This window comes from Nicotiana tomentosiformis, chromosome 6 (assembly GCF_000390325.3).
Source record: "Nicotiana tomentosiformis chromosome 6, ASM39032v3, whole genome shotgun sequence".
In the NCBI taxonomy this organism is placed as follows: domain Eukaryota; kingdom Viridiplantae; phylum Streptophyta; class Magnoliopsida; order Solanales; family Solanaceae; genus Nicotiana; species Nicotiana tomentosiformis.
In genome coordinates, this window is record NC_090817.1 from 74,488,675 (window position 1) to 74,513,703 (window position 25,029).

Consider the following 25,029-nt stretch of genomic DNA (forward strand, 5'->3'; position numbering starts at 1 on the left):
GTTGCAGTTTCTCAGGCCCAGGTGAGTCCTGTTATGACTGATGATGAGCAGAGGAGACTAGAGAGATTTGGGAGGCTCCAGCCTCCATCATTCAGTGGGGATGGGTCAGAGTATTCCACGACTTCTTGGATAGGTGCCAGTAGATTCTTTATATGATGGGTATTCTCGAGACCAGTGGGGTCTCGTTCACTACTTTTTAGTTTACTAGGGCTACCTTCAGATGGTGGGAGGCCTATGAGAGGCCCAGGCCAGTCGGTGCAGCACCCCTTACTTGGCATGAGTTCTTCGTTCGCTTCTTGGAGAAGTTTGTGCAACTGACCCGCAGAGAGGAGCTGCGCAGGCAGTTTGAGCAGCTATGTCAGGATGGCATGTCTGTGACCCAGTATGAGATGAGGTTCTCAGAGTTGGCTCGTCACACGGTTTGGTCGGTTCCCACTGAGAGGGAGAGGATTAGGAGGTTCATTGATGGCCTCTACTATCAGTACTGTTTTGTTATGACTCGGGAGAGTGTCTCGGGTGCTACGTTCGATGAGGTGGTTGACATTTCTCGGTGTCTAGAGTTGGTTTGTAGTTAGAAGCGTTAGGTGAGGGAGGCCAAGAAGCCTCATGGTTCGGGTGGTTTCAGCGGTGTTCCTTCTGGGGGGTCAGTTCCATCACAGTAGGGGTCATCCTTATAGGGCCGCTCATATGGCTCATCCAGTTCACCGTGGTGCGTCATCCAGCCATGGTTCATACAATGATATGCTAGGTAAGTTATCCCTCAGTGCTCTCCCAGCTCATAGTTCATCTCGTGTGCCTTCAGTTCAGGGTTCGTCTTCACCGGGTTCTTCTGGTAGTTATTTCGGTTCTCGAGGTCCGCCTTAGTGTTTGCCATCATTTTTCGAGAGGGGATGTTTTGAGTGTGGAGAGTTGGGTCATGTGAAGAGGTTTAGTCCCCGCCTTACGGGAGGGCCAGTTCAGTAGAGGAATCAGGCCATGACCTCTTAGTTACTTTACCACCCGCCCAGCCAGCTCGGGGTAGGGCTCAGGTAGCTAGGGGTTGCCTAAGAGGGGGAGGACGATCAGGTGGCGGTCAGGCCTGATTCTATGATATTCCTGTCAGGCCATATGTCATTGCTTCAGACATAGTGTTCACAGGTATAGTCCCAGTATGCCACAGGGATGGCTCTATACTATTTGACCCTGGTTTCACTTATTCGTATGTATCATTGTATTTTGTCCATTATCTGGATATCCCCTGTGAGTCCTTAGTTTCATATGTTCATATATCTATGCAGTGAGCGATACTATTATTGTGGATCGTGTATATCGGTCATATGTAGTGACTATTGGTGGATTGGAGACGAGAGTTGATCTCTTATTGCTTAGTATGGTTGATTTTGACATGATCTTGGGTATGAATTGGTTGTCTCTGTGTCATGTTATTCTAGATTGTCACACTAAGACCGTGACGTTGGCGATGCCGGGGTTTCCAAGGATTGAGTGGGGAGGTTCTCTAGATTATGTTCCCAGCAGGGTGATTTCGTATTTGAAGGCCAACAGATGGTTGGGAAGGGATGTTTATCTTATTTGGCCTTTGTGAGGGATGTTGGTGCCGATACCCCTACTATTGATTTTGTTCCAGAGGTGCGAGACTTTCCGGATGTGTTTCCTGCAGACCTGCCAGGTATGCCGCCCGACAGAGAAATTAACTTTGGTATTGACTTTGTGTTGGGCACTCAACCCATTTCTATTCCTCCGTATCATATGGCACCAGCGGAGTTGAGGGAATTAAAAAATAATCTTTAGGAACTTCTTGATAAAGGGGTTTATTAATCCTAGTATGTCTCCTTGGGGTGCACCAGTTCTGTTTCTGAAGAAGGATGGTACTATGCGGATGTGCATCGACTATAGGCAGGTGAACAAAGTTACAATCAAGAACAAGTATCCTTTGCCACATATTGATGATCTATTTGACCGACTTCAAGGAGCGAGGGTGTTCTCTAAGATTGATTTGAGGTCTGGGTATCACTAGTTTAAGATTCGAGACTCGGATATTCTAAAGACAGCATTCAGGACCCATTATGATCATTATGAGTTCCTTGTGATGTCTTTTGGGCTGACCAACACCCCAGCATCATTCATGCATCTGATGAACAGTGTATTTCAGCCTTATCTCGACTCGTTTGTTATAGTATTCATTGATGATATCCTGATGTACTCTCGTAGCCAGGAGGAGCATGCCCAGCATTTGAGGATTGTGTTGCAGCGGTTGAGGGAAGAGAAGCTTTATGCCAAGTTTCCCAAGTGTGAGTTTTGGCTTAGCTCAATGGCGTTCTTGGGGCACGTTGTGTCCAGTGAGGGAATTAAGGTGGACCCAAAGAAGATAGAGGCGGTTCAGAGTTGGCCCAGACCGTCCTCAGCTACGAAGATTTGAAGCTTTCTCGGCTTGGCCGGTTATTATCGTCATTTCGTGGAGGGTTTCTCATCTATCACATCTCCTTTGACCAAATTGACCCACAAGAGTGCTACTTTCAGGTGGTCGGATGAGTGTGAATAGGGCTTTCAGAAGCTCAATACTACCTTGACCACAGCTCCAGTTCTAGTTTTGCCTTCAGCTTCTGGCCTTTAAGGTGTAATTTTGGAGTTTGAGGCTAGGGATTTAGAGAGATTAAATTGGGGATTTGGGTGTCGATTTGGTGTTGGATTTTGGTAAATTTAGTATGGTTGAACTCGTGGTAGAATGAGTTTCCGTATTTTGTGACTTTTGTTGGGTTGCGAGACGTGGGCCCGGGGGCCGCCTTTTGAGTTGACTTTTATACTTTTGATTAAAAATATAGTATTTTCTTATGGAATTGATTTCTTTAGCTCGTGTTGATTATATCAAACTATTTGTGGCTAGATTCGAGGCATTTGGAGGCCATTTATGGAGGCAAGGGCTTGTTGGAGTAGAGTTTCATACAGTTTGAGGTAAGTAACACTTCTAAACTTGGTTCTGAGGGTAAGAAACCTCGAATTTCGTGTTATGTGATTGGTGTTGAGGTGACGTACGTACTAGGTGGCGGGCATGTAGGCGTGCACCGTATGAATTGTGACTTGGTCGATTCCATGAAACTGAATAGTTGATTAATCTTGTTGTTACCCGTATTTTTACCATGTGTTAAAGCTATTGAGCTGTCAGTCATGTTAGAAATCCTGCTTAGGCTACATGTTGGTACTGTTGGGCCCTCATAGGTCGTGTTACATGTTGAATTATTTGTGCTAATTTCCATTTGTACTCGATCACAACTATTATTTGCATATTATGTCTCGGTCTCTGTTGTCCTTTACTTGATATATCATATCATTGTTGTTTGGGCTGAATAACATAATTTTGGTGAGCCCGAGAGACTGGAGAGATTAGTGACTGAGTGAGACTGAGGGTCTATTGTGAGTGATATTTATGGGATCGGGCTGCACGCCGTAACAGGCTTTATTGATTCATGCCAGGATTTGGCTTATTATAGCGCTTGGGCTGGATCGGCCCCTCCAGAGTCTGCTCATCCACAATGGGCGCAATAGCTAGAAGTTATTTGCATTTGGGCTGGATCTACCCTAGTTTATATGAATTTGGGCTGGATCTACCCTTGTTTATATGCATTTGGGCTGGATCTGCCCTGTTTTACTTGCATTTGGGCTGGATCTGCCTTGTTTTGTGTTGAGTTTTATTGCAAATCTGAAATCATGTCTAAATTCTTGTACCTCTACTTGTTAAATTATGAATTTCTGAGTTAGCACTGTCAAATTTTCTGTAACTTTCCGTACTGTTAAATGTTGAAAGTGGGCTGTAATATTTGAACTCGTCACTGCTTTCATTCCAACTATTAGATTTGTTACTTATTGAGTTGGTTGAACTCATGCTACACCCTGCACCTCGTGTGCAAATCCAGTTATTTTTGGTCGCGGCGATTGCTGATTTGTTCAGTCCAGACCTTCGGAGATCATCAAGGTAGCTTCTTGGTATCCGCAGACCTTGACTCTCCTTCCTTATCTTTCTGTTTACTTTTTCAGATTTACTTTCTAGTCAGTGTACCAGACTATGTCATTATGTAGATGCTCATGTATTCAGTGACACCCCAGTTTTGGGATGACTTTATGTATTGAGTATTGATATTCTATCCTGTTTTTATGAGATTTTTCCTTTATTTGGGCTGGTTTAGTGTATTTCAAAAATTAAAGTGTTGGAAATGTCTGAGCTGTCGGCTTGCCTAGTACCGTGATAGGCGTCATCACGACAGGTTGGATTTTGGACGTGATAAAAAAAACAATAACAGTGGGGTGTGTGTTAAATGTGGTAAAGGCAACCAGTATGGGGAAAATGATTATTATGATGTGATCAAAGAGATTCTGAATTATCATATTCAGGTTGGCCAAATAAGAAGATCATATTTTTCTGATGCAAATGGGTTGACCAAACACCTAGAAGAGGTACAAATGTACACTTGAAGTATAACATAATTGAGGTTAATAAAAAGAGGGAGTGCGATTATTATGATTCTTTTATAATTGCAGAATATATTAGGCAAGTGTATTATACTCCAAATCCATTATGGAGGGATAAGTCCGATTGGTTGGTTGGAACCAAAACTAAGCCTATGGAAGTTGAGAATGTGCTAGATGTTGCTTACCAAAATGACATCTCAATTCTTAACCAAATGGTGGACGATCAGTTAGAAAATGATTTGGAGCATCCTCAATGCATATTGGAAGAATTTGATATGGAGGAAATAACAACCATAGAAAATGAGGACGAAGAATCACCTGAGAAAAATGAAATAAGTGAAGAGGAAGAATTTTCGGACGAGGAAGAATATTTTGAAGACGGCTAGTATGTTAGTTTTTTCAAGCACTCTCAGCTTATATAAATTTATATTCTCAATTCTAACATTTTTTTTAATTTATGAAGATGACCGGTAGAGGTCGAGGTAGGTCTAGGAAGGATAAGAGGCCTATTGATCATGAGAATAGTGCTATACCCTCGCTTCCTTCCACTCCACACTTGCATTCCTCCGCATCTTCTAGGCACACATCGTTTTCACCACATCCATCTACTCGTCAGACTACCTACCATTCACCCTCCCAGCAGTATTCTTACCATTCTTCACCACAGGGCTATACCCCGCTTCCTCTACATAATTCTGCATATAGTTACATGGCTACACTAGGTCAGCAGTCATAGGGCCATATGGTGATACGCCCGTCATCTGCTTCATTTGCTTCACCACCAAGTGGATCGCATCCATCTAGATTATAGCCATCCGGATCGCAGCAGGGGTCTGGATCGCAGCAGTGGTCTGGCTCACAGCAGGGTTCTAGATCACATCTATCTTCATCAGTGACCCTGTTTCCCTCTCCACAGAGTGCGTCTCCTAGCATTTCTAGACTTAGCCTTCGGGATAGTAGCGTTGAGTCAGATTATGGGGAGTCTTAATAGCCGTCGCCGGGGATCTAGAAAGCAAACATGGCCACTCGCTCCTACCACAATAATAGAAACTCATGGATTATGGACAGTGGAGCGTCCCATTACGTGACAGATAATCCACCCAATCTCACCTCTGCAACTGAGTTCTCTGGAAATGAAGAAATTATCATTGGAAATGGTAACGCTATTCCAATCTCACATATTGGACACAGTACTCTTCACTCTAACTCCACTACTCATCCATTCACACCTCACCAAGTCTTATGCTCACCAAAAATTAAACGTAACTTAATTTCAGTTGCACAATTTTTCCGTGAAAATCTAACTTCTATAGAATTTTTTCCTTATTCGTATCTTATTAATGATTTGAGCACGAGGGCAATCCTACTTCAAGGGCGGAGTAAAGATGATCTTTATGAGTGGCCAGCCTTCAAGCCTTCCTTCATACCACAACTACAAGCTAACTTTGCAGCCCAATCGTCTCCAACGCTCCATCTTTGGCATGCAAGATTTGGCCATCCACAGCCACGTATCACTAAAAGTTATATTTCAGCATTTTCTCTTCAAGTCAGTCGTTTACCGTTTGTAATTCATGTCTCTGTAATAAAAGTCATTGTCTACCCTTTGGTGAAACATCCATTGTTAGTAGTCGGCCATTTGAAATTATCTATTCTGATATATGGGGACCAGCCCCTGTCTCATCTTTTAATAACTTTCACATTTATGTTATTTTTGTTGATTACTTTACAAAATATACGTGGCTTTATCCCATCAAGCATAAATCTGATGTTATTCATATATTCACCAACTTTAAAAATTTAGTCACTAATTACTTTTCCACCAACATTAGCACATCATATACTGATGGAGGTAGTGAGTACATTGGCCTACAATTAATTCTTCAAGCTTCTGGAATTCAACATCTTATAAGTCCACCATACACCCCTCAACTTGTTGGTTCGGCTGATCGTAAATACCGCCACATTATTGAAACAACGCTAACCATCCTTCATCATGCTTCTGTACCTATCAAGTTTTGGTCCCTCGCAATCCAAACAACAGTCTACCTCATCAATCGACTCCCTACCCCTCTCCTTAAAGGCACATCAGCATTTCAGAATCTCTTCCAACGTGATCCCAATCCACACAAGCTAAGAGTCTTTGGATGCCTCTGTTACCCTTGGTTAAAACCTTATACATCGCACAAACTTGACCAAAAGAGTCGTCCTTGTGTCTTTATGGGATATTCCTCTTCCACAATCAGTTATGTATGCCTTGATCCCTCTAAAATAAAGTCTACATATCTTGTTACGTGGTGTTTGTTGTATCCATCTTTCCATTTGCATCAAATAGTAAGTCACTTACCAGTAGTTCCTCTTCCACAAACAGTTATGTATGCCTTGATCCCTCCAAAAACAAAGTCTACATCTCTTGTCACGTGGTGTTTGTTGTATCCATCTTTCCATTTGCATCAAACAGTAAGTCACTTATCAATAGTTCCTCTTTTCCAGCTCCCTCCTGGTTAGGACCTTCCCCTGAACCTGTAGCTCCCTCTTTACCTCTGCCTTCATCACTTGACTCCCCCTATTCCCATACCACCACCTAACCTTCATTCTACGGGTTCAGATCACTCTCCAGTTCCGCCATGTACAAGTCCCCCTGCTGTCAGTTCTAATCAGGTATGTTATTCTCCTACTGTATCAAACCACCCTCGTCCCCCTGCTACAGAACGACCTCTTGTACCTTCAAACTCCTTACTACCTAACATCTCTGATCTTGCCCAAAATCGACACTTCTTCTAATCTGTCTTCTCATGGGCGCATTGTCACACGTTCCCAAAATAACATATTTAAACCAAAACGCATAGTTGACTACCTGGCCACATCGTCTCCAGTTTCATTTTCTTTCACCCAAACACTGTCAAACAAGATCAACAATACCCTGAGTGGTGTGCAACCATTCGTGAAGATACAGTGCCCTTATGCGCAATAATACTTGGTCTCTCGTTCCATCTAACTCGACTCAAAATGTTGTAGGTTGCAAGTGGGTTTTTCGACTCAAACATAAAGCTGATGGTTCTATTGAGCGCTACAAAGCCCGTCTTGTGGCCAAGGGCTTTCATCAACGTCCCGGCATTGACTTCCATGCTACATTCAGTCCTGTGGTTAAACATAGAACCTTCCGTCTAATTCTTTCTCTTGTTGTTACTAACAGGTGGCCCCTGCACCAACTCTGATGTCAATAATGCATTTCTACAAGGCCAACTTGAAGAAACTGTGTTCATGACTCAACCACAAGGCTTCATTGATCCACAGCACCCAGATTATGTTTGCAAACTTCACAAACTTATTTATGGATTGCGTCAGGCTCCACGTGCATGGTATACTGATCTAAGGCAGTTTCTTGTCTCATGTGGCTTCAAACGAGCTTATTCAGACAATTCAGTGTTCATCTACAACTCTCTGACAGTGTTTCTTTATGTGCTCATCTATGTAGATGATACCATAGTTACTGGCTCATCGTGCTCTCACATCACCTTTGTGATCAATCACCTTGTCCAACGATTCTCCATCAAAGACCTAGGCTCACTACACGTATTCCTCAACATTGAAGGTATCCCATTCGACCAAGGTCTCCTACTTACTCAAAGCAAATTTGCTGCTGATCTTCTATCTCGTTTTAACATGCTTAATGCCAAAGGAGTGTCTACACCTATGTCATCCTCTGAATCTCTTCTTCAGAATGATGGCTTTCCCTCTGCCAATGCTACTGAATACCGCCAAGTTGTTGGAGCTCTTCAGTACCTCACTACCACTCAGCCTGATATCTCCTTCGTCGTTAATTAATAGACTTGTTCAGTTCATGCATCGCCCATCCATAAAACATTGGCAGGCTGCCACGAGGTTGCTTCGTTACCTCAATCAAACCATGCACCTTGGAGTCCATATCAGACCATCCTCCTCCGCTAAGTTTACAGCATATGCAATGCAGACTGGGGAGGAGATCTAGACACTCGTGCTTCGCATTCAACGTCAGCCTATATTGTGTTTCATGGAGACAATCCAATTAGTTAGAGCTCCAAAAAGAAGCGTACCATCGCTCGCTCCTCCACCGAAGCAGAATACCGTGCAGCTGCCTCTACTGTTGCGGAACTTGACTGGCTTGTCCACCTTCACAATGAGTTGCGCCTTCCTCCTCAGCATACACCTTTGGTTCTCTGCGACAACATAGGTGTTACTTATCTGTGCAAAAATCCGGTCTTCCATAGCCGCATGAAACATGTTACTATTGACTTTCACTTTGTCCGTGACCAAGTTGAAAACAAAGCTGTCTAAGTGCGTCATACATCCTCATCAAACCAGCTTGCAGATGCCCTTAAAAAGCCACTGCAACGTCGGGCTTTCACTGAGCTCATCTCCAAGATCGGACTCAGACAAGTGATCCCGATCTTGCACGGGCATAAAGAAGATAACGTTGATATAAAGGATAATGATTCCTTAAAGACTTGAGACTAACCAGATTGTATATATCATCTCAACTGCTTCCCTTATTTTTTGGTATTTCACTCTATCACAACTATGTATCTATGTATTATAAATTAATGTTGAATATAATGAAACTACAGTTCTTCTTCGCAACTATCAGCCCTTTTAGTTTGCAACAAATTTTTCCAACATGCGAAAAATAACTACAATCACAAAAGAATAAAGTAACTTATTAATCAATTGTGAGTATTATGTTTCTCCCATGATTCTTCTCTCCTGATTATCTCTGTGATTCAAGAGTTGGAGCAGCATGGTTCTCGAACATAGGATGATGCAGACTTCATTTGATTTATTTGATGTCCATAAATGTTACATTGTGAATCTTCTTGAAGTATTTGATTATCAAGAAGTATGTGACGCATCTTTAATCTCTTTGTGAGTATTCCATATTTCATGAGTGTATGAAATTTCGAGATACTTTTTCAAGGGAATATGTAACCCTTTAGGAGTGACCTATTATCAGGGTATAGTGAAAGTCAATAGCAAAGTTACGGAATCTCTTGGTATAGTGAAAGTCAATAGCAAAGTTACGGAATCTCTTGATAATGCATCTCGAGAGAGGCAAAGTTATATGTTTACCTTGATAATCAAGTGGCTCAATTATTCAATGTGACTGCTTCAATCTCTTCGGTTTTTGTTTTTATATTTCTAAAGCCTTTTGTCACGTCCTTAGTCTTGAACTAAGCACATGTGCGGCACTTGACAACTTGCTCACGATCCTGTTATGCTAAGTCAGCCTAAAATACTATATTCAAGATCGCTAAGAGATTGTTAGATAAGAAAGACAAGAGAAATTTACTAAATGAAGCTTTTTATTGTAGAGAACTTGATTATTTTTGCTTGATGAGTTACAAATAAATACCTCCCTTTATATACTAGTCTCCTAGGGGCTCGTGAGTAAATAATAATTATTACAAAAGGCCCTTATTATTTACAAGTAAGTCTTTTCTCTAGAATTTTTCACATAGTTAGAATCTTCTAAGGACTTTCCAAGCACACTACTAGAAATTCGCTAAACACCGACCAAAAAAATCAATCAAAGTTGATCGGTTATGGCCAATTACCGACCAAAATGCGACCATTTATGTGTGGACGGTATTTTGACGGTCGGAAAGGCATACCGACCAACGTTGGTCGGTCAATTAAATTCAAAAACAATATATATTGCAAAACAAATCGACCAAAGTTGGTCGGTTTTTTAATTATGTAATCAAAAGATTCACCATCTCGGAATCGAATCGGGGTCTGTATTGTGGCAAGATACTATTCTACCACTAGACCATTGGTGCATTTTACTTTAAGACTGTCTTTTATTTGATTTATACTCTTTAATTGTATTTTCGCACGAAAATAACCGACCAAAGTTGGTCGATTTTATTAAAAAATAAAATTACCGACCGAAGTTGGTCGATTTTTTAAAATGATCGACCGAATTAACCGATTTTTTTAATATTAATTTTTATTTATTTTAATTGAAAAACCGATCAAAGTTAGTCGGTTTCTTGAAAAATAAATTTCGCGGGACTCAAAAATAGTTTTTCGCATTTTTGTGCCAAATGAAACCGACCAAACATAAAAAAAAATTAAAAATAAATATTTTGAAAAACCGACCAACTTTGGTCGGTTTTTTGACCGACCAAAGTTGGTCGGTCGATTTTTGTCGAATTTCTAGTAGGGGCCATTTCATAGGGTTCTAAGGTCCTCCATGAGAAATCTCCATATTTCTCTAAAACCTTCCAACATGTACTAGTCTATTTCATATGTAAGCTTTCCATATGGAAAAAATATATGCCATATAGAACCTACGTGGCATGATGATGTGGCGGGTCATGACACTCTCTCCCACCCAATTTTGTGCAGCCCTCGGCACAAAACATTGACACGTATGTGCGCACCTTGCCTTGGCGTCGCCAGAGATCTTTGTCCATTAGCCATGATGCCCTATGGAGCGGTTCGCTTTCCCATGTCACAAGGTACTGGTCACCTTTCTTCTTGCCCCGTTTGTACTATGCACGGCTAGCAATGATGGCCTCGATCCTCCGCTCATCGGATGTATCTTCTTGCTCTTGGCCTGAATCTCCCCATGACTCAACCAAGTCTAGTAGCTTCTCAAGCATCGGTTCCATGCTTCCACTCCCTATTTGGCTGCCCTCCATGGTCCTAACCTTACTGGCAAACTTGACCCCTCTGCTTGGTGCCTTTTCTAAATCTGATAGTATGCCATCACTTTGTAACTCGCCACCCACTGCAACTATGTCCGCCCAACTTTTCTTGCTGCCGCCATGCTCAATTTGCATAGCGCCAAGATAGGCTTTAGAATCCCCTACTTTTAGCTTAGATACCAAGCGCATCCCCCCAATGTAGGCGGTCTCTCATGTGTCACCCTTATATGTCCAATCAAAGTTCTCGATCATTGATGTAAGCTTCCCTAACTCTGGGCTTTCACTTGCCTGATGTGATCCTTTACAGAAGTAGCACCATCTCTTAGGCACGTACTCATTATCATTTTCTGGCCCCTTGCCGCTTCTCTCGGACCCCTATCCGTTATGGGATGGCGTATTGCCATTGCCCTTGTATACCTCGGCTATGCCTTTCCCCTTGTCACTGTCATGATCTCCCACACCCCTCTCGGCATTGCCTTCTTTGGATTTGGCAGACTCCATCTTGAAGTCAACGAGCGACTCGGCTATCGTTATGGCCTCGTCCATGTTAGCTACTTGATGTCTTCTTAACTCCTGTTTTGCCCAATTTTGTAACCCACACATGAAGTAGAAAAAGAAATCTTCCTCAGACAACGACGGAATTTGCAGCATTAAGGTAGTGAACTCGCGCACATACTCCTGAATTGTAGCCGTCTGTAGGAGCTCCATTAGCTTCCGTCTAGCCTCGTACACCATATTCGTCGAGTAGAATTGCTCTTCAAATCCTTCTTAAATTTCTCTCACATCTCAATCTTACATAGCCCTTTTTTCCATGTTGGCACACTTTCGATGCCACCCCAGCGCGACAACCTCGGTCAAGTGCATTGAGGCGTTGCATACCATAACAACTTCGTCATCCTCCTTCACTACCTCAAATGACTTTTTCATCCTCCAAAGTAAGTCGTGCACCTCGCGTGTGTCCCGTGCACCGCCATACTCCTTTTGCTTATGGACCTTCACATTTGTCCCTTTTGCAAGTACCACGCTTTTTGTAATCCCGACCATGGTTTCCTACAAAGTTTCCTTCTAGCAATCTCTTGTAGTCTTTCTAACATTCCTTTAGGTATAACCTTTGCTCTGATACCACGTTGTCACTTCCTTAGTCTTGAACTAAGCACACGTGCGGCACTTGAAAACTTGCTCACGATCCTGCTATGCCAAGTCAGCCTAAAATACTACACTCAAGATCGTGAATGTTAGATAAGAAAGACAAAAGAAATTTGCCAAATGAAGTTTTTTATTGTAGAGAACTTGATTGTTTTTGCTCGATGAATTACAAATAAATAACCCACTTTATATACTAGTCTCCTAGGGGCTAGTGAGTAAATAATAGTTATTACACAAGGCCCTTATTATTTACAAGTCATTTCTGTAAAATTTTCTACATAGCTAAAATCTTCTAAGTACTTTCCTAACAATTTCATAGGGTTCTAAGGTCTTTCATGAGAAATTTCCATATTTCTCTAGAACCTTTCCACATGTGCTAGTCTATTTCATATGGCAAAAATATATACCAAGTGGTACCTACGTGGTATGATGATGTGTCATGTAATGTCACTTTGTACCATATTTATATACTACATATTGCTACTATTAATAAGTGGGAATTTCAGCTGTCTCCGGTTACAAAGAGAGCCGCATTCGGTAACAAATCGGGTCACAAGAGTGATTTTGTAAATACATCACTATTAAATAATTCCATTGGCTGACAAAGGCTGTTTTTGTAGCTACCTTGAAGGCTCATATGTGGTTTTACCCTTTAATTACGTCATTACCTTTTTCCAAAGATATCCAAAATCATTCGTACGGGACCCACTCTTGGTTACTGTCCGCGTTACTTTGTCATTTGTCTATTCTCTTTCTAACTTTACAAAACGTGGGACTCCCTAGCCAGTAATAATCATAGTACTTGATTCAATTAAGAAAATGAAATTGGATGGTCTTGAAAGCAATTTTTTCAAAGGTTACATAATATTTATGAATCTATGGTTAATTTGGATTAAGGTTTGCTTCAACAAAATTATCATGGAAATTTATAAGACTGAGGGAGTACATTAATGTTATCTTGTATTTTTATCAAATATATAAATTAGATATCTTACTAAAATAATATATATATATATATATATATATATATGAAACTAAATATATAAGTAAAGAAATTTGTCTCTAAAAAATATTTTAGGAGTATATATATTTGTATGGCTATAAATAATCATATTAAGACTAAATTGAGAAGTTTAAAATTAATTTCTACTATAGAAAAATATCATTTTGTTTGGTACAAAGCAAATAAGAAAGAGTATCACATAAAAGGAAACGCGGGTAAAAGATTTTAATTTTTGGTTATTCAACTTTCAATAAAAGTCTACAACATTAGTATAAAGTTCTTCATTGTTTTATTTTACGGACTATCTTTAATTATGAGAAACTTTATTAATTTTAAATTATAATAAGGTGTAGCAATATGATATTTTTGACATTCTTAATAGTTTTTGTTAAATAAAAGGTGGCCTGAAAAAGACAAAGATAAGCTACTACGTCAAATTTGTTTTTGTACTTCTAACTAATTTACTTACTTATGATCATGTATATTGCGCTCATATGTTTGAAAATTTATTTAAAGGGCTTTAGCCTTTAGGAAATAGCATTATTTAGCCGTAAATCGTTCAACAAAAAGAGCATAAAAGCCATATTTTAAAATACGTTACAATAAAGTTTATTTATGAAATGAAAATATTCTTGCAATGTGCAAAGATTTATCCAATACCTTTTACTTAATAAAATTATTCAGACAAAATTTTACATATTTACTTTTTTGTTTGTGCATGTATCATCTCATTATATAAAAAAATATTATTTCATTTTATGGTGCGCATGAGATTTTTTCGTTGGTAGAAACAGTTACCAAATTAAAAGTTAACTTTTAGCATTTTGTTTACTATATTTTCTCAAATAAAAATTTAAAACTAAAAAGATTTGAAAGGTCAAACAAGATTAACATGCGCTCAGTCGGATTGAAAACCTATTGGTATATAAGTATATTCTAAAAAAATCTATCTAAAGAAAGATTATTCATCTCAATAAAGTAAATAAAAATCAAAAGTAAGAAAATAATTATTCTTCAGCTTTCAGAATCTCTTGCAAGCTTTAATTTTTTGGGATTGGGCCCGGGCACTGCACGGGCTAAACATAACTAGTATCAACAACATATAGGAATAATGCTTTGCTCATTTTAGGAGACCACGGATTATTACAGTTGCACGCTTCACAATATACTCTCGGATGCATGATTACATAGTTTGCAAGAGGATAGGTGCCGTGGAAAGACTGGTCAAGAATTTTTGCTCCGTACCTAAGATTCATATTGGTGCTTATTCTGTATTTCTCTTGACGTCGCCTCCCAAAGGAAAGAAAAGGGAAGAAAAGAGAAGAAAGGAAAAAGAAAGCTTTTCTCTGCACTTATCTGGTCTTCCAAAGTGAAAAGAATCTGGGGAAAACTCTCATTTCCCTTGTTCCTACACTCTTGCATCCAGTCCTTTTCACATTTACCCATCAGCCAAATAATATTTTGTGATTAACAACTGCTATTTCCATCAAGGATCACATGAGCAAGGAATTCGGGTAAATTGTAGCGGTGGGCATCGGTCGGTTCGGTTATGAATATTATCGGTTTAGCATATCGGTTATCGATTTACAAATATGATAAACCGATAACCAAACTGATAAGATATTAGTTATCGGTTATCGGTTATCGGTTATCGGTTAATCGATTATCGATCATTATCGGTTCGATTATCGGTTTACCTGATAAGATAACTCAATCTAGAGTTAAGCAAAAAAGAGAAGAGTAAAACAGTTTTAAAACTCGTTTCTGGCCACAACTAAAACAGTTTTATATCGGTTATGGACAGTGGACACAACTAATTGTGCTAATCTTCCTGCTAGCTTTGACTTAATCTGACCCCTGCAATACAGTTGTTGTATCACATGTCTTACTAATTGTGCTAAAACAGTTTTATATCGGCAACTAATATTCAACGTAATCAACACTACATTGAACAAAGAATCTGCAACAACCATAATCAAACACTACATTGAACAAAGAATCTGCAACTAATATTCAACATAATGTTGCTGCTACAACTTTTCAGTTTCCAACACTACAAACATCAACATAATGTTGCTGCTAAGCCATAAAATCTGCAACTAATAGTTCGACACTACAAACAGTTGTCCAATTGTTTGAAAGAGTAGGGATGGATCGATAGAATCAAACACAACTAATAGTTCAAACACATTAATAACAATACAAAGTAGTAGTAATTTCACCTTAAGATTAACAAGTCCAAACATAGTACTAATAGTTCAAATTCAAGTTAACAAGACAACAACTACTCAATCTTTATAGACTTCGCCAAATTGCGTTCTAAGCAATGCTCAACATGCCTCATTAAGTACTTAGTACCAGTTTCATTATTGCAAGGTAACGTAAAATAAGATGACAATGACTACATCTTACTTTTCACCATCCATCATCACCTTCTTCAATCCTTTCATAGTGACTCCAAACATGTGAGATAGCTTTTAGACCACAAAGTCGAGGCATGGTTACACCTATTTAACGTAAAAAGAAAAAATATCAAGTCAAGTAATATTTGTAAACATACTATGTGTTATATAAGTTGAATAATTAACTTACCAAAGTTTTAACCCACAACTATCTAAGATTCTACACATCATCATCGCAAGGTTCGTTTCTAAGTTTGGCAAAATCTATGAGAATATATATTAACAAGTCAAACAACAAAAATATTAAATAAACTATTTATAAAAATAATATACAATCAAACAAATTAAAATATTGCTACCTTGTTCTAGTTGCTCGAGAACATCTCAATCTTCCTCAACACTTACAGGTAATGGCTCACTCTGAAGCCAATCTTGAAGGCATACTAGAACTTCCACCAATTTAGGAGTCAATGAACTCCTAAATGAATCAAGAATACGCCCTCCAGTGCTAAATGCACATTCGGATTCAACACTTGAAATAGGAATAGATAACACATCCCGAGCCATCTCAGCAAGAATGGGGAATCTAGGTGAGTTTACTTTCCACCAAAGCAATATATTAGAGTCAGCTATTTCATTTTCAACTTCTTCTGTAAGATATTTTTCCAATTCTGATTTAGAATTTGAACCTTCAATCCCAGCTTTATATCTTTTTAATTCTTCAAAGAAAGAACCAAAAGCCCCTCCGCTTTGGACACTAATAGTATTAGCTAAAAGCGATGAAGTAGAAGTTTTCATTGTGTCCAATGAAGAGTTAGATAAACATGAAGAAGGACGACAACCTTTATCTTTTGAATGAGACTTTACATACTCATCAAACAATGAAGTCATGTATGTATGCACTGCCTTCGCGATAATTGACCCTTTTTCTTCAAACATCTTCGCAAGTGCAAAACTAACAGAATCAAACTTGTACCGAGGATCCAAAATACATGAAATGAAAATTATCTAGTTTATTTTTTCTGGATTACCCCAATACTTATCAAATTTCTCCTTCATCTTCTTTGCCATTGAACCCAAAAGAACATCTTCATTTAATATTAATTATTTCAAGTAAACAACAACTTCACAAATTTTAAGAAAATGATGATTTGATGTAACATAAAGTGAGCCAGATACCTTTAAAGTAAGCTTATAAAAAATTTCAAAAAAATTTGTCAATTTCTTTACATCTCCCAATCACTACTCAAAAGTGTACTTGCAGGACTTCCATCCACAATATCAACAAACTCAAGATGATGTGACAAGCCAATATCATGATCAGCATATTCTAAAATTGTACTCTCATATTCAATAGCCATGTTCAATATCAAGTATGTAGAATTTCACCTTGTAGGAACATCCAAACATAAAGATTTCCTAACTAGATTTCTTTCATCACAACATTCCTCAAACTTTTTTCACCTAGCAGGAGACTGCCTGATATATCTCATTGCTTGCCTAATACGTTCAATAGACACAATTGATTCTTTTATACCATCCTGAACAACAAGATTCATAATATGAGCCATACACCTCACGTGAAGGTGCTTACCATTCATGGAATTGGTCCCCCTTTTTGTTAACTTCTTAGAAAGCTCCTTCACCGTCACATCATTTGAACTAGCATTATCAACTGTGACAGTGAAAATCTTTTGTAACCCCCACTCTTTCATACAATTAACAATATTATTTGCCATATCTTCACCCCTATGACTAGAAATTGGACAAAAATTGATAGTTCTTTTATGCATTTTCCATTCACTATCAATCCAATGAACAGTAATACACATATAATTTATTCGTTGTAAGGAAGTCCAAGTATCAGTGGTAAGGCAAACTCTCTGATCTTTAAAAAGCTTCACCAACTTACGTTTTTCCTCATTGAAAAGATCAAAACAGTCCCGAGTCACAGTTCTACGTGAAGGAATTCGAAAAAAGGTTGTGCAACTTTCATAAAATTCATATAACCTTCCTTTTCAACAAAGCTGAAAGGAAGTTCATCAACGATCACCATACGACACAAAGCCTTCCTACACTGTTCTTGATCAAATTTCCAAAGAACAACAGCTATATCACCCTTATTACCCTCGGAACAGGTTGAAAGGCTAATTTTGATTAACTTTTTGCAACATCTAAAGGCATTTTTTTTTAATATTGGTTATATGTGTAAGCAGTGATTTCATACCATTATCTTTTGTATCAGCAAAATATTCTTTTTTGCAATATTTACAGACACCCTTTTGATTTCCTTCCGAATCAATAATTTGGTCAAAATGATCCCATGCAGGAGACCTCTTTTTTCTTTGTCTCCTTACTGTCGATTGAACTGATTGAGATTGTGTTGTCGCATTTGAATTAGAAGCTCCACTTTCACCAATCACCTTATCAATTATGATATTTTCAGCCATGCGTTTGTGTCACTTTGAGTTTGAATTTAAAAGAAATCAAGCAGCGAGGCAACAAAATCTTAAGAAACGAATTAGAAGAATCTAGACATAAGGCAATTAAAGATGAAAAATCTAGACATAAAGCAACTGAACAAAATACATACTGGTTTATCCTACACCTACTTTCTCTGTGATTTTACAATTAATATTCTCAGAAGTTTTTCATTCTTAAAGTTGATTCTACGATTTCCTAGTACAAGACTTAGTTGGAGCAGCATAGACAATTATCATATCATCACAACTCCTTTGCATACCACTAGGAGTGCTTAACGTGGAAGACCAACTTAAACTTGACTAGAAATTGTAAAATGAGTTCCATGTAGACAATGAGTATGAATAATTACAGAATTATTTGTTAACTACATTCAAGCAATTAGTGTGTTGCACATTGGAATAGTTACCCAAAGTCTAATCTAATCTTAAATTTTGCATAAAAAAGATAAGTTGAATTCAACAGTCAACAAATTGGCCAAACCTAGGGCACAATAGGCAAAAACCCTTGCAAAAATCAGTATATTAGCGAGAAACACATAAAAATTCGAAAACCGCAAATACATTTTCCTTTTTGTTTAGCCACCTATTATCCAAAATCAATTGGGCCGACATATTTGGAGTCGGTCGCATTACTAAAAGGGGTAAAACGCCTATTCTCAGAAGTTTTTCATTCTTAATGGTCAAACTCAAAATTTCTTAAACTTGAGCAAATTAATTTCCTACTAGTTGTGATGGAAAATCAAAACAGAGCATAAACGATTCGGGTAGGCAACTCAAAAATAAACTGATTAGAAATAACGACACGAAGATGGATTAGGAATCAATAAACGATTGAATCAACTGAAGACGAAGATGAAGGCAAGTAGGCAACCGAAGATGAAGATGAAGCAACTAAAAACTTACACGAAGAATGAGGATGAAGCTGAAGAATGCGGCTGAGAAATGTGAACCGTAAAGCAACTGAAGAGTGAAGAGTCCGAACTCTGAAGAATGCGGTTGAGGCTGAGTAAGAATAGGAAAGAATGAAGCCCTAGCATATCTCACATGTATATACTTAAGGGTAAAGTAGTAATTTCGTTAATCCTTATTAGGTTATCGGTTAACCCAATAACAGAATTGCCAAACCGAGGCCCGAACCGATAACCCAATAGTGAAAAAATTCTAAACTGTTACCGAACCGTTAACTCAATAACCCAATACCGATAACCCAATAAATAATTAACGGTTCGGGTTATCGGTTTTACCCGATATATGCCCAACCCTAGTAAATTGCCTTTCATACATCATATCTTATGAAAGGAGAACGTGCAGGGGGGATATTTGAACTATGGAGCAACAGTACTCACCTATTAGTGACAGGTACGAGATGTTGACACTAGCACTTCCAATACAATTTCTGGCTTTCTTCGCACTTTCATACCAAATCCTATTCCCCTGCAATCCACTTTCTATCATAGGCCTTTAAAAGGGGGGGGGGGGGGTGGAGGAAAGGACAAGTCTATACAAAAACTACACATTGCGGCAAAAACCAAAAGCACTAGCATGGAAACATAAGACTAATCTCAACTTTTCTCAGCTCAAACAATGTTCATAGGGAACTGCATTACAAACGAGTTAGAGCATCCAAATTTATCAATACAAGCGCTTAAAGGTGAAAGCTAAGGCTCATTGCATCCAGTGAAACAAAGACTACTACAAAAGGGAAACATCTGAACAGAACAGAAACTCTGTGGTCCATTCTTAAGAAAGAGAAACAATCCTTTCCGCCTTAGTTCATTTCTTCTCCGTGTTGCTTTCCAATTCCCTTTTGAGCTGAAGAGAGAAGTCATCATTGACATCATCATCATCCCAATCATCTTCCCATTGCTGGGTAACTTCTTTCCCTTCCTCTTTCGCCTCCCACTCTAATAAAGAGGTCAATACCAGATGTTAATGAAGAGACAAAGTGGAGAGAAAATGAAAGGCAAAGTGTAAGTAGAGACAAACTGAATAACAGATTTTCCACATACATATAAACTAATTTTTAAAAAAAGGAGAAAATTTTATGTTTTTAGAGAACAAAACCTATGATGGTCTAATGCTGCTCCAAAATTGAGAAGACTAATGCAAAATTTCAATACCAAGGTTATTTGGACCCAATTGCAAGAATCGGACACAATCCATTTTGACATGCGTACATGTGTCCAACCAATTAAGTCCTACAAACACTGACAGTTGAAGGCTACTAGACATTTCAAATGACAAATGTTAAATTTTGCGAATGACAGGTCATTCAGAAGCATGAATGGAAGTGGAAGAGAAAATAACTTCAGGAAAGTGGTGCAAATTCTTTGACATTAACCCTTCCGGCTTCAATTCTTGATATAACCTTCTAGCATGATCTTTTCTCTTGTGGTGAGCATTTCTCAACATTGGACAATTATGTCCTGCAAACACCGACAGTTGAAGGCTACTAGACATCCCCCCCCCCCCTCCGAAAAAGGGGTAAGGGGTGGAGGAGCTAAAAAAAGAGCACTCAAACAACTGATACCAAACTAATTAGTATCATTATAGGGCCCAATTCTTGTTCTCATTTAGCCTAAATATCTAGCTCCTCTAAATACCTACAAACAAATAGTCAGATTCCTAAGATAGTTGAGGCCAGCACTGAGCAATACCACAATAGTTTTTATTAGGGCCACGGTTTGAACACTAGTGGATAACGAGCCCGCCCCTCTACCCTATTCCACTTAAATTGTTCGCAACCGTGAGATGCACCTAACCACACATCACGCGCTATACCGCTTATAAGAGTTTCATGAGGCCATTATGTGACTCAAATCAGACACTCAAAAACACACATAAGATGCAAAAATAGAAAAGAATTAATGATGCTAACCCTCAAATTTAAAAACGAAGATAATCAGCAAGAGAAAAATGAAAGAGCCTAACGATAATGAGTGTTAACTAACCTTGATCAATTTCGAACTCTTCAAATTCGTCATCATCCTCGAACAGATCCATTTTCACGTCTTCAGTTGCTGGCTTTGGTTGTTCCGTTGCCATTGCTATTTACTAACAAAAAGGGTATATTTACATTAGTAACATTAACAGATAGCTATAAGAAAGAAAAGTAAGTTTTTTATAACAATAAGCAAAAATCCAGATGGTAAACCCTAACTGCCGATAATGGAAAATAGGACTGCATATACTTAATCGAAGTGGAAATTGAAAATTGAAGAGACCAAAAAAAAAAAAAATCAAACTTACAAAGATTTGGTGAAAATTGACGAGCTATAATTTTGCTACTGCCACTAATTTTGTAATGAGTTGTTGAAACTGGATTTTTTTTCAGTGGGGAAGGAGACCCTATATATTAACTCCCGCGAGGATTTCTTGGGGATGCGGCAACTGTTGAAACGGCGTCGCTCCGCCCTGCGAAATTTGGAATTTGCTCCTGCCAATATTGTGGAGTATTGGATTTTGGAATTGTTTCCTTTTTAAATACTTACACTCACCCTATAGGCTCTTTCTTTCGTAGGGGCGGTAAAATTAAAAGAATTTTTTTTTTTCCTATACACTATTTAAAATTTTATTACGAAAAATATTTAAGTTTTTATATTTATCCGATCTAAATATGTTTTAGCTACAATATATATATATATTCCACCTTAAAAGACTTTCAATCCATTATTAGTGTCTTCAATCAAGGGATTTAATTATACCTTTTTCTTTTTTTCTCTCCTCTCCCCACTCTTCTCTCCGGACCTTCCACTCTTTTCAAAATATTACTCTAGGAGATTGCGAACTTTTTAAATCACGACACCAAAATTTAAATCTATTTTAAAGTACTAGTAATACTAATTATATTCTGAAAAGAGAGTAAAAAAATTGCTTTTCCTTTCGATTAGTTCCCCTTTCTTCTATATTTTTCTTTTAACCTTCTGATGTGAAGATGTTTTTTTTTTAAGAAAGTGAGATTTCTCATTTCCGTAATCACTGATGCCAGACAATCCCATTGAAGTGGAACCATCAAATAAATTCAAGTGTCTAAACTCTATTGACACTAACATTTATGTAACTTTATTGACAATATATCTAAGGGGAGGGGCCATACTGGTTAGTCTTGCCTGGAGAACAACTGAACAAAATCAATAATAAGAGATATGCTGGATCTGTAGCCCCCTATTTGTTTGATCATTTCTTTTCTTTTATCTTCCTTTGTTTTAAAATTAATAAATAAAAGTAGTAGTAGAATTTTCCGCGTTCAATATTTGATATTTTTATACAAATTTCATACAATATATCTTTTGTATATTTTGTATCTGATTTATACATAATAAAAATAAATTTCATACAACTAAATATATATTATACAACTTATTTACAACTTATCTACAACTTTCATACATTATTTCTACCCAGTTATATACAACTACAATATCATACAACTTAAATACAATTCTTATACAAATTTTATACAATATATTTTTTGTATATTTTGTATCTGATTTATACATAGTAAAAATAATTTTCATACAACTAATTATATATTATACAACTTATTTACAACTTATCTACAACTTTCTTATATTATTTCTACCTAGTTATATATAACTACAATATCATACAACTTAAATACAATTTTTATACAAATTTTATACAATATGTCTTTGTATATATTTTGTATCTGATTTGTATACATTTTGTCTGTGGTGTGTGCTTCTTCCTCTCTAAAATTCCAATCAAAACTTACCCTCTTAATACAATTTTGATACATATCAATAACTTTATGTAAAAAGATTGTATTGATAACTTAAATACAAATTTTATACAACTATTCATGCATTATACAACTATTGTTCAACTTTTATACAACATTCAAATAAAAAAATATATAACTACAACAGAATACAATTTACATACAATTATACTACAACTTTACTACAATTTCGTAAGTATATTGTATGTCTTCTTCTTCTTCTTCTTCGAGTTCTTCGAGTTTCAATCTGAAATTCAACCAAAATCAAGTCTAATATTTACCAAACACCCTCAAAATTGAGATATAAACTCCAAACAATATTCCCAATTATTTGCAACAACACTCAATCCAAACAAATAATGATTTTTGAAAAACCAAATTCGAATTCAAAGTTTCAAAACTTTTTAATGGTTGTTAATAGTGAAGAGTCAAACACTTTCAAAATTTATTGATTGACAATTTCAATTTGAACACCAATTGTGCAACATTACTGGAATTTGAACACCAATTGTGCAACACCTTTAGCTCTACATTACTGGAATTTTAATAAGCGTGGAATTGCTGCTCTCTTTCCCATTTGCTCTACATTACTGGAATTAAGGATTAAGAGAGAGAGAGAGAGAGAGAGAGAGAGAGAGAGAGAGAGAGAGAGAGAGAGAGAGAGAGAGAGAGAGAGAGCAGGAGAGAGAGCGCAGGAGGGAGATAGAATAAGGATGGAAAATAATTGATTCCTTATTCAATTCCTAATATAAAGGAATACTCATTTAATTTCTAACGTGTATATAATTGGTAAATTGTATATGCCTATGTAATTAAATTGAAACTTGAGTAGAAAGGGTAATAAAATTTCAAATAGTGTATAGGAAAGTAAAAATCTATAAAACTAATCCAAACTTATTTGACCTGCCCAACTCATCCAAGTTTTAATAGGTTTGGGTTAGAACGATTTTGAAAAAGGGATATTTTAGGCTAGTCCAAGTTAATCCATCATCAGCCCAAATAAACTCATGATGATGCTCAACCTTACCTATGAAAATGCTCAATCTTAGAGTTCTACCTTGACCCATGTGCTAGAAAATATTTTCTAATTTTTTCAGATTTGGTTAGTTTAAATGTTTGAAAAATATTTTCTTTATGAATTCTCTTTTCTCCAATTGGAGGAAAATATTTTTCCTATCAAGAAAAGGGAAAATATTTTTCAAAACTCTTTTTCAACATTCGTCATCTCCACCAACCCCACCACCCCACCCACCTCCCCTACCCTCACCCCCATCCCCACTTGAATCCCACCACTCTCACCCACCCAACCTGTCACGACCCAAACCGATGGGGCGCGACGGGCACCCGGTACCTTACTCAACCGAGTACCAATGTAATGTATCTTTCGTATCATACTATCATAGGTAATTGAGTCGGAGAGGCTATCCTGAGATAAGTAAAATAAAACATGAGGAAATACTCAATATAGGGTGACCCAACTTGATATACTGACTTATACATATGACGTATTGGCCTATAAGGCCATACCAGTATCCGTATATATGACATCTGTCTACAAGCCTCTAAGAGTACATAAATATCATAAAGGTCGGGACAGAGCCCCGCCATACCAAACAATACATATTCAAATCATACTGACCAAATAGACAACTCCGGAGCAAGTGGAGTGCATAAACACCTTCTACCGAGCTGATAACCTACTAGGAGAACTCTCAACCTGTCTACCGGGACCTGCGGGCATGAAACACAGTGTCCCTAGGATAAAGGGATGTCAGTACAAATAATGTACCGAGTATGTAAGGAATAAAAATTAGTAAATAATAGACATGAGAGAAACATGGAGTAAAGAACTCAACCTGTAATTCTGAATAGCTCTGTGAATCATGAAAATTTATAATATCATGTATGTGTGTATAAATGACATACTATGCATAGGTATATGTGTACATAACATCATCAAGCTTCTGAGGGCATCCCATCATATCATCTCGGCCACTGTGGGCAAAATCATCAACGTATACTGGCTGATCAGATGGTGGTGCGTATATAATGCCTTAACCTTTTCCCATATTATATATACATATAATATATGTGTATATAACTCCTT

General features: G+C 37.7%; 1 protein-coding gene across 1 annotated transcript; it reads right to left on the reverse strand.

The window, feature by feature from the left end:
- Positions 1 to 19,726: 19,726 nt before the first annotated feature.
- LOC104102256 (protein DSS1 HOMOLOG ON CHROMOSOME V-like) lies at positions 19,727 to 21,635 on the reverse strand. Its single transcript, XM_009609925.4, has 3 exons — positions 21,431 to 21,635; positions 21,133 to 21,235; positions 19,727 to 20,085 (listed from the first exon to the last, which is right to left on the reverse strand). Exons 2-3 carry the CDS (start codon positions 21,224 to 21,226, stop codon positions 19,955 to 19,957), a joined length of 225 nt encoding a protein of 74 aa, XP_009608220.1. The 5' UTR covers positions 21,227 to 21,235; positions 21,431 to 21,635; the 3' UTR covers positions 19,727 to 19,954.
- Positions 21,636 to 25,029: the final 3,394 nt, after the last annotated feature.

Excerpts from the sequence above, each read along its gene's own strand:
- LOC104102256 (XM_009609925.4), bottom strand. The coding sequence starts at position 21,226 with ATGGCAACGGAACAACCAAAGCCAGCAACTGAAGACGTGAAAATGGAT. Across the intron at positions 20,086-21,132 it reads AGAGTTCGAAATTGATCAAG|AGTGGGAGGCGAAAGAGGAA; the intron begins GTTAGTTAACAC and ends CCTCTTTATTAG.